Genomic DNA, 13,520 nt, shown 5'->3' on the forward strand with positions numbered 1-13,520 from the left:
TAGTGACATTTTCCTTTATCATCTTCAGTCTTAAGTCCATTTACTGACTTTAAAAAAAAATTCAGGTATTGTACTTTCCTGTTCTAAAATGTCCATTTAGTTCTTTTTTATATTTTCTATTGATTTTTTTACTACTTCATTAATCGTAAGCATATTTTTCTTTGTCTCACTGATCGTTGTTATGATGGCTGCATTAAAGTCTTTGTCTGAAAATTCCAACATCTGAGTTATATCAGAATTGGTGTCTGTTGATTCTCTTTTCCCTTAGGAATGGGTAATATGTTCTTGACTCTTTATATGTCACATAATTTTGGATTGTAAGCTGGACATTGTGAGTGCTTTGTTGGGTTTTTTTCAAAAGGCAATGAATTTAGCTAGACCCAACTACATCCTGCTTGCCTGTGATAGGTGATGGCAGATCTCAGTTCAGTTCTTTAAACATTAGCTGCAAGCTTCTTTCAGTTTTCTCCAGACGTGCATGGTTCAATGGTCTACCAGAGACTTGAGCTGAGTCTATATACAAGAATTTAGTGTTTCCCCACTACTCTGACTCTCCTATTTTGCCTTCTTCCCTAATGTTAGTAACCCTGGCCTCCTCCTCCTTCTGGTTTCTTCTACCAGAAAGATGGTTTTTCTGTTAAGGTTTTACTATATCTGTACTGCCACCACCATGGCTGTGCTACTCTCAGGGCAAAGCCGATAGAAAAAGAAAAATATTAAACAAAACACAGAGAATACAGAGAACTGCTTGCCTTGTGCTTCAAGTTTCACCTCATCTCCAAAACTTGCCTGTCTTTATTCACTTCCCTAGAGACCCCTGTCTTTATTCACTTCCCATTAGTTGCTTTTAATCTGTTATCCAGAATGTATAGCTCTGACTTGCAGGAGGATCAGTATGTTGAGCGCACACTCTACTGCAAGTGCAGCCCCCACTCATTGAGCTGAATAATTGCAGTGGCCTTCCTACTGCCTTTAGTCTTATTTCCCTCCAATCCAACTTTCACTTGGGAGCCAGGTGATTAAAATAAATTCTGGTGCTGACCTTGCTATTATAAGATTGGTTTGAACTTACTGTAGTGGCATACGTAGCCTTTCGTAACTAACTTCTGCACACCTGTGTAATGCAGTAATGTGCCTTTTCTCAACCCTGTGTGTGTCCACAGTTCTGGGATACTCATCCCCTTTGCTTTTTCTTACTCTCTTTCCCTTGCCTAACTCCAGAAACCCACCCCTTCTCCCTATTTTGAGTCAGATGTCCCCTCTGAGTTCCCTCTTAATATTCTGTGGGTCCTACATAATGTTACTTAGCACATCCTTCTGTTATTTGCTTCTCAGTTATCTGTATCCCCACAAGACTGAGCTTCTCAAGGAGTGCAAATAATGCCATATTTCTTTGACTTCTAACTCTTCCCCCGCCTAATGTCATTGCCTGATACATATAGTAGATACATAGTAATTTTTCTACAGATTACATTATATTCTCATGCATATACATTTTTTATTTCTACGTTTCTTTGGGTATTTGTTGTACACTCACAGAGTCCCTGTGAAATAGAACAAAGGATTTGGGGCCTCTTGTCCACTATTCACTGTGTATCAGTTGGGACATATTTGCTAACCTTGTCTTTTAGGTCCCTTACCTATAGGTGTTAGACCCAGCATGCTGTGAAATCCTCATGATTAAAGTCTTTACACTAAGAGGGGATAAAGCGATGGGATTACTGGAGCATCCAGCAAAGGCAGGCCTCTTCTGCCTTTCTCTTTCTTTATAAATTTGAGAGTTCAAATGTTGATGGAGAAGCACTCTGTTTCACGTGTACATGCTCTCTCTCTCTCTCTCCCCCCACCCCCGTGTGTGTGTGTGTGTGTGCGTGCGTGCGTGTGTGTGTGTGTGTATGCTGATGACTCTGGCAAAAAGCCAGCACCATTCTTCCATACTGGGGATCAGGTGATAGATTCAGAGCCCATCAATTTGTCATAGCGTGTCATCTGCTGAGGAATCTGGAAAGCATTCTCTTCTTTTACACCATTTCTTATTTATTGGAAGGGATTCATAGTCCTTTACATTGTACAGAACATGGGTTTTCACAAGAACTGATACTTTGCTCCTTGGTATCAACCTTTCAAAGCAGGTGCTCCTGAATGTGTAACCCACATTCTTTCTTTCAAAATAAATGAGCTTCTGTTTCTATAGAACTTTGAAACTTTCTCGTGTTATCTAATGTCTTGGAATACTGCCTCAGCTTCAGCTCCAACTTGAAGAAGAACAAATGCTTTCATTTCTAGTTACGCAAATAAAATGTTCATTGTAAAACCATTTATAAATTTATTTATTCAGCAAATATTTATCCTGCATCAGCTGCATGCCACGCTTTGAGAATACAACTAGGAAGATAGATATGAGCATTGTTTCATGAACATTTACTCTAGCATTACTAGAAAATATGTAGAAAGACTTTTTAAAAAAGTATTTCAAAATCTTAATACACAGAGATAACTGCTGTAACTACTTTCTGAATTTTTTTTTTTTTTGGTGTTTTTGCACTTCAGATTTCAGGCACCAGCACTTCATCTGTTTTTATTTCAGTATCTTCAACTTCTTTATCTATTTTCATTTCAGTATCTCTTGCTTCCTTGTCCTTCATTTCCCTCATGAGGCAAATTTCCAGTTGCTGAGGATCTAATCTTTAACCCATGTAATGTATGGCTCTGGCCCGAAAGGAAAAAAACTATTCAGAATGCTAATTTTAATCCCAAGGAGCCTGTTCTACTTTATATGTGTGAGATTCTGAATTTTCCACACCTACAAAATACTAATTAAGTTATAGAGGTATTTCCCACTAAATTAAATTAACAGAATTACTCATTTTATAGTTTAATAAGGAGGTGTTAAAAGTTGGGCTGCACCTTATTTATGATGGCAAAAACATGATAAATATCTAAATGCCCATCAATAAGGGACTAGTTAAATAAATAATGTATCCATACAATGAAATACTATTAATGAATTAAAATAGTTTGTTGACACAAAAAGAAAACAAATGAAAATGGAAAAATAGCTATAACGAATTGGTGGCTGAAAAAAGCAGGTTATAACATAGATCACAATGTTTTGTTTTCGTTTATGTAAAATTGGATGCACGTCTGTACATGCATAGAAAGCCATTTATATGGATTCGATCAATCTATTTCTTCAACACCTATTGTGTAAGTGATGCTCTATAAATACATTGTGATAGTTGACCATATCATGGGGCGAAATCAGATAATACATATAAATTGTATCGTGCATATTTGTGGGGGAACATATTTGACTTACTGAAAGTACTTTTTTTTTCTTGTCTCCAGAATAATGAACTACAAAGTAGGCTGGACTATTTAATAGAAACCCAGGCCAAGACCGAAGTGGAAACCCGAGAGATTGGAGTGGGCTGTGATCTTCTACCCAGGTAATTAGGAATTTCCTGGGGATTTTTTATTCAAATTCCTCTTTGGCTGGAGAAAATACTTTACTGGGCTGTTCTTAACAGAATTGCATTCTTCCTATCAAAAATATTTCTGCAAAGCCAAGTGGTGGCTGTTGAGGGGGTTGAGTAGTTTCTGTAGGAACGGGGGCATTGTGCAGGGTGGAGGGGGCAGCAAAGGAGAGACCTGGCGAAGCCATTCAGAGAGAGATGGGCCCTGTCAGTGAGTGCATGCATGTGTTTCGTCCTTCCTTCCTTCATTCAATAAATGCTGTTAGTACCTTCACTGTGCCTGACAGTTATGATAGAGAGAGCAATAAGATTTGGTTCCCACCCCAGAGTACAGTCTGGAGGGAGAGACAGGTATGTGGGCAGACATATAGAACAGTGTGAAAGGGGCATCCAAGGTGCTTTAGTGATATGCAAGAGGGAGGATCTAAACCTTGAACAAAACTGATCTGTTCCTCAGTACGGTAACAGGGCACTGTCAAGCATTGGATTCGGTTCATAAACACCTGATCTGCTTGAGTCATCAGCAAATATGTGATAACTCTAACCTGGTTTGCTCAGTTGCATTCCTGAGCTAAAAAACTGACCTGTTCATTGTTAGGCTGCTCCTGTGCCTGTGTCTCTTCCTGGTGACATTACAGCCTGTAATCCAGTAACCTGCCTTTGATAACTAACTCACCATTTCCAGGTGCTTACAACTGTGCCCAGCCTAAAGAGGGCTTAAAACAAGTTGACAGCAAAGATGCTAATGACATGTGACTTGTGATTTAGGTAATCAAAGCCAAAAGATGCCTCGTGTCCTGTGTGCAGGAGTGTGGATTCTTGTGTGAACAGGGGCACTTGTGTGTGCTTTGCTGGACAGAGTAGTCTAGCAAGATGTTGAATCCTGGAAACTTGAGTGGTTACAGCTGGTGGGAAGCAGTGAAGAGCCGATCGCTAAGCCGGGGTGTGGGATACCTGGTTCTTGTCCTACCGGCCAGCAGCAGGATGCCTTCAGACAGGTTCTTCACTGGGGCCTGAGTTTCTCGACTTGTAAAGTCAGTGATTTGACTCTTTTTTTTTTTTTTTTTTTACGGGTATTGTCATTTTTGTTAATTAAAATGAATCACTTGCCATTCTCGAAGAATTTTCCAAAAGCAGCATTAGGCTCTTTCTTTGACAGTGTCCTCATTTACATTACTTGCCTTTTAGTAAAAAGGCATTTTTATCATTCTGATATAATTAACAGAAAATATGAAATATATGTATAAATAGACTCCGGATCTCATCATCATGTGGTACAAAGTACATGATGAAAATATAACCAAAAAAAATGATCAATTGTGTTCAGAGACCTTTTTGAAATATAAATAGTTTGGCCATTTTCCCCCTTTTTTTATTTTTCAAAGCCAAGTGGCCTAGTCCACTCTAATTGCCCAAATAATAAATCTTGTTTGGCTAAGACATGTACAAAACTATGTCTGAAACCAATAAATTGTTTGTTTTCTATTTCCCACATTTTGGCTTAAAACAAGCTTTTCAATTTGTATGCCCAAATATAGCCTGAAGCAAACTTTTATGGCTAAGTTATGAAACCACAAAGCGGTTTTCATAATGGAAGTGCTGACAGACCCTTAACTTATGGCCATGGTGAACTTGGAAGCCACTTCAGTATCTAAAAGCAGCTTTTCCATAAATGTAACATTTGGTTTCCCCCAGGATCCATCTTAGCAGTTTAACTACCTGGGTCAATCAGCAGAGGAAATGAAAACTACATATTCGTGTTTCCGAAAAGGCAGAATAATATTTCATTCGTTTCCTCACAAATATTTATTAAGTGCCTACTATGTGACAGGCGCCAGGCAAGTCTGGGTGGGGAGGAGCCCGGGACCTTTAGGTAACTCAGGGCCGTGGCCTTCCACCTGCGCTTCCTGGAACTGCCTTACTCTGAGCTGGGGCTCCTGGAGAGGCCTCAGGATGCCCAGGGGGTGAGGATGGTTAGTGAGGGGATGGCTCCTGGGACCCTGCTTCCTCCCCAAAACAACCTGAGAAAATCAGCTTTTAGTCTGTTTTGTCGGTTGGATTCCAAGTAAGATTCTGTTTGAATAAAATCTCTATGGGCAAAAACAAATTGGAACTCCCAATCTAGTTAATCCCCATATTTTATGAATACCAGAATTGAGACTCAGAGAGACCAAGTGATTCTCTAGAAGCCACAGAGCCAGAATTAGAAACAGGTTTTCTTCAGTCTTGGTGCAGTACATGTGGAGTTTGAGATTATGTAATAAATAGAAAGTTACTAAACAGTGGTGTGTACGTTCTAACAAAATTCCTGGTTCGTACTTAGACTTCAAATGTATATCTAATAAAAGAGTCCAGGTTATTGCCCAGAACATTTTTTAGATTTTTTTTCTCTAGAATATTTTACACCAAAACAAGCATCGAATTGAGCCTCAATTACGCAGAAGTGTTTTGTTTTTGCTCCCTGCTCATCTCCTACAATGAATTCATCAGTGTGGGACGGTGAGGGAGGCTCAGGCTGCCCAGTTCCCTGACCAGCCAGTTGCTAGCTGAGCACAGCCTTGGGCAAGTTATTTCATCTTCCTAAAGCCTTAACTCTTTCATCTTTAATGGGAATGAAGAGGATGATATCAAACCTCATTGGGTTGCTTTGAAGATTCAATGAAAACATGTATATAAAGCATTTAGGGGTTGGGCATGGTGGGTCATGCCTGCATTCCCAGCACTTTGGGAGGCCAAGGTGGGAGGATCACTTGAAGCTAGGAGTTTGAGACCAGCCTAAGCAACATAGCAAGAACTTCTCTCTCTAAAAAAAAAAGAAAAGAAAAGAAAAGAAAGGAAATAAAAAGTAGGCCGGGCATGGTGGCTCACACCTGTAATCCTAGCACTTTGGGAGGCCAAGGCGGATGGATTGCCTGAGCTTAGGCGTTTGAGACCAGCCTGAACAACTTGGTGAAACCCCATCTCTATCAAAAAAAATTTGATGGGCATGGCAGCATGCACCTGTAATCCCAGCTACTCAGGAGGCTGAGAGAGAATTGCTTGAACCCAGGAGGTGGAGGTTGCAGTGAGCCAAGATCACACCATTGTACTCCAGCCTGGGCCTGGGCAACAGGGCAAGACTCTGTCTCAAAATAAATAAATAAATAGAAATAAAAAATAAAGCCTTTTAGTGTGGTAATTGGACTGGAGTTAAGCACTTAATAACTAATAGCTATTATTATTAACATTACTAAACCCAAACTCTGATTTTCTATGTAGAACACTGTATGAAATATAAATAAATTTGAGTATGCTAAGTGCTAAGATAATTTCATTAACTTAATTTTTTCTTTTCCTTTTTTTTTTTTTTTTTTACAGCATGCTATGTCACTCAGGCTGGCGTGCAGTGGCACAATCTTGGCTAATGGCCACCTCGGCCTCCCGGGTTCAAGCAATGAATCTCAGCCTCCCTGGTAGCTGGGATTGTAGGCACCTGCCACCATGCCTGGCTAATTTTTGTATTTTTAGTGGAGATGGGGTTTCACCATGTTGGCCTGGCTGGTCTTTAACTCCTGACCTCGTGATCCATCCGCCTTGGCCTCCCAAAGTGCTGGGATTACAGGCGTGAGCCACCGTGCCCAGCCTAACTTAGTTTTTATTGGTGGTAATTATTGATTTTATGAAACGGATTGCTAGCCTAATCAAGTATACAGTGTTTCAGTATGCATTGGGCTCTTCAGTGAAACTCTCAGTGGTTTGAAATGCCCTCTAGACACTGCATAAAACTCTGGAAGGCCCAGTGATTGATAAGGTCTCTGTCAGCTAAGACCTGAGCGTGTTGCAGGCATGGGGCACTTACCTCATTACAGAATAGCATGGCATCTCCTACCCACTCATCTGTACAACTGCAAGTGTTACATGCTGTGCTACTGCTAATAACGTTTGACTTGGAGCTACTCTAGTTTTTTTGTCTTGCATGAAAAAAAATGCATTTAGTTGATGCTCAATAAACATTTGTCGGGTGAATAAGTGAAAGATACATACTAAATGAGGAACATAGGCAGGTGCTCAGATAATCATATTATCATGATTCATTTATTTAATAAAGGCCTTGGATGAAGTGATTTCTGCTTATGTTTTACGTGTGTGCGTGTGTGTGTGTGTGTGTGTGTATGTGTGTTTCTCTCTCTCCTCACTAGAATGTGAGCTCCATGAGGGCAGGGATTCTCCTCTATTTCACTAATTGCATTCTCCCTGGGACCTCCTTAGAGCAGTACTTGGCACATACTAGGTGCTCAACATTTGTTGACTGGAGCTATCTCCCTGTAGCATTTGACAATCCTTCCTAAGAAGAAGGGAAGGATTCCTCAGCCTGCTTCTTACTCTTGCAGGACTTTCTTTCCTGGTTCTCCTCCTATCTCCAGCTTCTCCAGCTTCTTTGATGGCTAATTTTCCTTTTCCAAGATCCTCACCATGGTAGTCCACATGGCTCTATCTTGGTTCCTTGGTCCAGTACTTCCTGCAAAGATTGTATGCAGTCTCATAGTTTCACCTCTCCTCTCTGTGGCTCTGGGGAACAAGGATTTGTATTCAAGAGAAAGGAAGTGTGAACCGTTCTCTTGAATACAAGTCCTTGTTCCCCATGGCCTTCTGGGCACTCCCAACTGGTGTCCGCTTGGTCTTCACGCTTGCCATTGTGTGGCTGAGTGCGCCATCGCTTTCTTCAAAGTCACTCCTCTGAGGAGTGAGTAAGAATACTGGCTTGGAAGTTAGACCTGGATTTGGATCCTGGGTCTGCCTCCTGCTGCATCTGCAACTTTGGCAAATTCCTACCCTCCTTGATTTTCAAGGAGGGTCAGAACCTTCCTTCTCATCTTGAAAAGGAAGATTTTGGTGGCAGTCCCCTTGGAAGCTTGTTGAAAGGATTAAGTGCAGTAACAGGCATAGAATGTCCAGTTTAAGTGCCCGCATTTTCATATTTCTGTTGTTACAGCCACTGCTCTCCCAGTTACCTAAGCTCAGTATATTGCAGTCACTTCTGAGCCAGAGAATTACTTTGCTCCTTGACTCACTCACTCAAACTGCTGTTCTTCTCCTTCATGCCTTGCCTCATGCTTTCCCATTCCCCCTGCTGCCAGCCTGCCTGAGACTGCCTAATCTACTCAGTACCATCTCTCTGCCTCGCTTTTTCCTCCTCAAATCCTTCCCCTCCTTCATCTAATCTTTGTGTTCCATATATTTCTAGTGACCAAGGATCTCCTCATAAAGAGAGAGGGAAAGGGAAATGGTGAGAGGGTACTCACTGTGAGGTCAGGGGTTTTCAAACACACACATGTATGTACGTATTTAAAGACTCAGGATTTTGGTTTGAAAAGTTTGATATACGTTATTGAAAGCCATTGAGAACAAGTGCAAGTCATCTAGCCTTCATTTACAAAGAAGAGTAAGAAGAAACCAAAAGAAAAGTGATTTTTCTTTCTCCTGCCCTGTGGTGAAACTTGGTTTCCTGCAAACTCATCAACTAAGTCTTAATAGGTGCAATTTGATGAAAAATATCCCCCGGGTCATAAGTGCTCAGCACATAGTAAGTGCTTTAAAATGCTTGTGTTTTCGTATTTCTGTTGCAAAGACCAGAACACAAAGTAGCTTTTTGTCAAAGCGTTATTTGCTGATTCTGCCGTTTCCCCCAGGGGAACTACCCCTGTATGAATTAATAAAAGGTTAACAATAGCCTAAATGTGTTAAGGCAGATGGTTGGGTTTCAGTTTTGTGGTTGAGGTTATTTGTGTTCTTGAAATCCTGTTGTTTCCTAGTGATCAACTAAATAAAATATCCCACTTCTTTTTTAAAAGATTGGGATATGAGAGCCTGTTTTTGAACTCTACAAGGTTCACCTTTATAAATATTTCTGCATTTTACGGGCTTTCAGGATATTGTCACTAGGGACTGTTTCTGTTATGTGGAATTTTCACAGGAGTTGGCACAAATTGCCATCTGGCTTCTGCCCCTGGCACTCCACTAAACTGCCTGGTCAAGTCACTGGGGACTCCTGGATCACCGGGTCCCATGGATTGCTCTCTGTGGCAGTTGACACTGGGGCCACTTCCTTCTTGAAACTCCTCCAACCTTTGGTTTCCTTTGTAATCCAAAGTAATAGCTCTGTAGGGTAATGGCTCTGTGGCTAGCCTCCATGAGCTGCTGGATTCATGGAGATGATGGAGATGTGGTTTTCACCCTTAAAGAAATTATACCTAGCAGTGGACACAAATGTATAGACCAACAAGCACAACAAAATACTACAGAGACTGGGCGCTGTGGCTCATGCCTATTATCCCAGCACTTTGGGAGACCAAGTCAGGTGGATCCTTTGAGGTCAGGAGTTCAAGACCAGCCTGGTGAGCATGGTGAACTCCATCTCTACTAAAAACACAATAATTAGCCGGGTGGTAGTGGCATACACCTGTAATCCCAGCTACTTGGGTGGCTGAGGCAGGAGAATTGCTTGAGCCTGGGAGGTGAAGGTTGCAATGGGTCGAGATCATGCCACTGTACTCCAGCCTGGGCAATAGAGAGAGACTTGGTCTAACAAAAACAAACAAAACAAAACAAAAAGATGCTACGGAGGTGTCAGAAGCCTCTGTAATGGTAATGTTCATGGTGTATATGGGGATTGGGTGAAGAACATGGAGAATCTCTTGAGGGGAGATATGCAAAGTTTAAAATATACCCCCTGCCATGCTTTTGATACATCCTCTATCACCTGGTGAATGATTGGATGTGGGAAGTTAGGGGAAAGGGTTTGACTCTTAGGCTTCATTTACACATTTTGTTATTGCGTTGGTTAGGATAAGGAATGTAGCTGCTGTTTGAAAGAACCCGCACATCTCCGTGGCTTAGCATGGCAAAGATTAATTTCTCTTGTCATGGTTTAGGGCAGTTTGGTATATGTTCCACTCCATACAGTCTTTCAGGAACCCAGGAATTCCTCCATCCAGAGACGCTGCCTGAGCTTTGGAGTCCTCCTGAGTTCTCCAGCTGTATGCTGTACATAAAAGGGAATTGAGAGAGAACGCATGGGGGATTATGTAGAACATTTTAATGGGTTAAACCTGGAAGTAGTAGAAGTCATTTTTGCCTGTTTGGTCACATGGCCCACCTAATGGCAAGAGAAGCTGGGAAATGTAGTTGAGTTATGTGTCCAGGAGGAAAAAGAAATAGGATGTCTTAGTCACCCAATCCTGTTAATTATACCTCCCAAATATCTCTCTAACCTTTCCCTGCCACTTCCTTTCCAGTGCTTCCATTAGAGTTCAAGTTCTCATGATCTCTCTTTCACCTCCTAAAGAGCAAGAATTTTTAACTGACCTGCCTTCAGAATAATCCTTCCCTAGTCAACGCTCAATGGTATCAGTGGAATCTTGCTAGAATAAAAATATGAGCAGATCATGGCTCTCCTTAAAAACCTTCTCTAGTTCCCTGCTCACTTCTGAGCTCCTTAGCCAGGCCCATGGGACCCTTCTCCACCAGGCCTCATCTTCTGCCACTCTCCATTGTGAACTCTTTGTTCCAGTCATTCTAAAGGAGCACAGTTTGCATTTCCACATCCGTAAACTGTGTGCTCTCCCATCTCTGCCTTGCACATACTGTCCCTTCCTCCTGGAGTTCTCATCCCCTCTTTGCCCACTTGATGAAGGCCAGGCATCCCTCAGGATTCACCTTCACTGTGTGAATCTCCAGTCATGAATTTCTCGGTGGTGCTACATTGTTCTGCCCTCAGTTTTCCCATCACGTGTCCATGCGTATATTGTTCAGGTCATGGCGGGAAGGGAGGCTTGAGAGCTAAATGAAGGGACTGTTGTGGATGGTTGGGCAACTTTAAGGGAAGTAAACAAAAGACAGTGGCCAGCTCTGGAGCTAGCAACATTGGAAGCTGTTACCGCCCTTCCCTGAGGAGGCAGGGGAGAAAGCCAGGGGAAGAGAGCAAGCGGGGGAGCTGTAGCTATGGGCCCTGGGAGAGGGATGCCCCCAGCTACCAAACTGCACCCTGTCTGGGAAGGGACAAATATTCTGACCTATTTGTCCTCTCATTCCCTGATCTCCTGCAGTAAGCCAAAAGGAACTGAATTTGAAGGGCAAGGGAGTCCCTTGATGCTGACCTTCCTGGGCACAGAGTGCGGTGGAGAAGGGGGACAGTAGGTCTGAATGGCAGACGAAGAATACCCCAGCGCAGCTTTTATGTCTTTGTTACAGTTCCTAACACAGTACATGAAAATTATTTGTGTGCATATCTTTCCCACCAGGTGATGAGGCCCGTGAATGCGTGTTTCATATTTTTCTGAACCCTGGGTGCCTGGTACAACCTTGACAGAGTGCTAAAAATAACTTTTTATTTTTAATCTGTCATAGTCTCTTCAGGCTGCCATCATAAAGTGCCATAAACTAGTTAGCTTATAAACAACAGAAATTTATTTCTCACAGTTCTGGAGGCTGGGATGTCTAAGACCAAGGCGCCAGCAGATCCAGTGTCTGGTGAGGGCTCACTTTCTGGTTCATGGATGGTGTCTTCTTGCTGTGTCCTCACATAGCAGAAGGGATGATGAATCTTTCTGGGGCCTCTCTTATAAGGGCACTAATCCCATTAATGAGGGCTTCACCCTCATGACCCAATCACCTCCCAAAGACCCCATCTCCTAATATATCACCTTGGGGGTGAGGATTTCAACCTATGAATTTGGGGGAACATTAAGTCCATTGCAGGGCTCGTTTGTAATGTTTACATGAAATATTAAGGTGCGTTATTATAGTCTTTTTAAGTGCTTAAACACCATTTTCTAGAGTTTTCTTACCATGTGAAGCATATGGGGGTTTTGTTTAATTTTCCTGACCTGACTTTTCTCATTTCTCAGCCAAACAGGCAGCACTCGTGAAATTGTGATGCCTTCTAGGAACTACACCCCATACACAAGAGTACTGGAGTTAACTATGAAGAAAACTCTAACTTAGGCACTCAGAGACATGCACTTTTTACAGATGGACAAATGCTCTGGAACCCTGTGGCTTGAAATCCTTTGGGAAGGGTGACTGTTGTTTCCCCTATACACAGTGTAAGCCAGAATGGAAATCACTGAGGCTCTGATCCGCTTCTAAGACAGGAAGGAAAGTGAAGGCGGAGGGGCAGGTAAGAGACAAGGTCACAATTGAATCACCCACCCAGCATACCCTGCTATACTGTGTCATCATTTGTTTTCTTTGTAGACACTGAAATCCTATCAGGAGGATTCCCTCACTATTTATTTTACTTGCTAGACTTTGGTTGGGAGGGAAAAGGACATTAATTTGAAGTTTCATGTTATTCATGCCAGGATCGTTTGATAGGGCATGAAGGTTTTGTTTACCCATAAAAGTATTAGAGGCAGCGTTTCTCTGGTACAGAGAGGCCTGTCCACAAGGAGCATGGGCACCCAGCCAAACTTGAACCTGGAGGGGAGGGTCCCCGGCCTGCAAACGCTCTTTCCTCCGGGTCCCAAGCATCTGTGCAGGGCCGTGGGAGCTGCAGTTAGAGACTTGTGTGGGCCAGACAAGCTTCATTCCCATGCATTAGTCCCTTGGTTTAATTTGTGCCTTATGCCTTCATTGGACCAGCTGAAATCACTGTATTTATTCAACTTGTGATTGTTTTTTTCTTTTCACATTAAGAGAATTTTTATGTCACGGACATTTAATCATTTAATGTTTTCAGTATCGATTGATGTTTTTGTTCAATGAATGAATAATCTGTTCATGCATGCTCTACTTTGATATTATAAACTATGTCACATATGTTTAATAAATACCATATATTTTGTTCTACTAATGTTGGCTCTGTGTTTCATCCATGACCATGTAGAATGAGTGTCAAAGTCAGATCACATGATCTTTCAGTCAGTACAATCCATAGAAGCATCTGTAAGCCATAAGATTGACTCTGTGTGTGTGTGTGTGTGTGTGTGTGTGTGTGTGTGTGTGTGTGCAGGGGGTAAGAAGCCTGTCTTTTTAATTCCTGAAATTTATTTAGTTAATCCACCA

The 13,520-nt window shown here is 41.9% G+C and overlaps 1 protein-coding gene across 2 annotated transcripts in view; it reads left to right on the forward strand.

Annotated features, from left to right (window-relative positions):
• Nucleotides 1-13,308, forward strand: part of LOC108292725 (myocardial zonula adherens protein) — a 93,289-nt gene extending 79,981 nt beyond the window's left edge. For both annotated transcript variants that reach the window (XM_017513801.2, XM_017513805.1), the window contains 2 exons: nucleotides 3,349-3,449; nucleotides 12,362-13,308. In XM_017513801.2, the coding sequence (XP_017369290.1) occupies nucleotides 3,349-3,449; nucleotides 12,362-12,458 (198 nt within the window). In that variant the 3' untranslated portion in view covers nucleotides 12,459-13,308. The remainder of the gene's footprint in view (nucleotides 1-3,348; nucleotides 3,450-12,361) is intronic.
• Nucleotides 13,309-13,520: the final 212 nt, after the last annotated feature.

The sequence above is a fragment of the Cebus imitator genome, unplaced genomic scaffold (genome assembly GCF_001604975.1).
Source record: "Cebus imitator isolate Cc_AM_T3 unplaced genomic scaffold, Cebus_imitator-1.0 Scaffold501, whole genome shotgun sequence".
NCBI lineage: Eukaryota > Metazoa > Chordata > Mammalia > Primates > Cebidae > Cebus > Cebus imitator.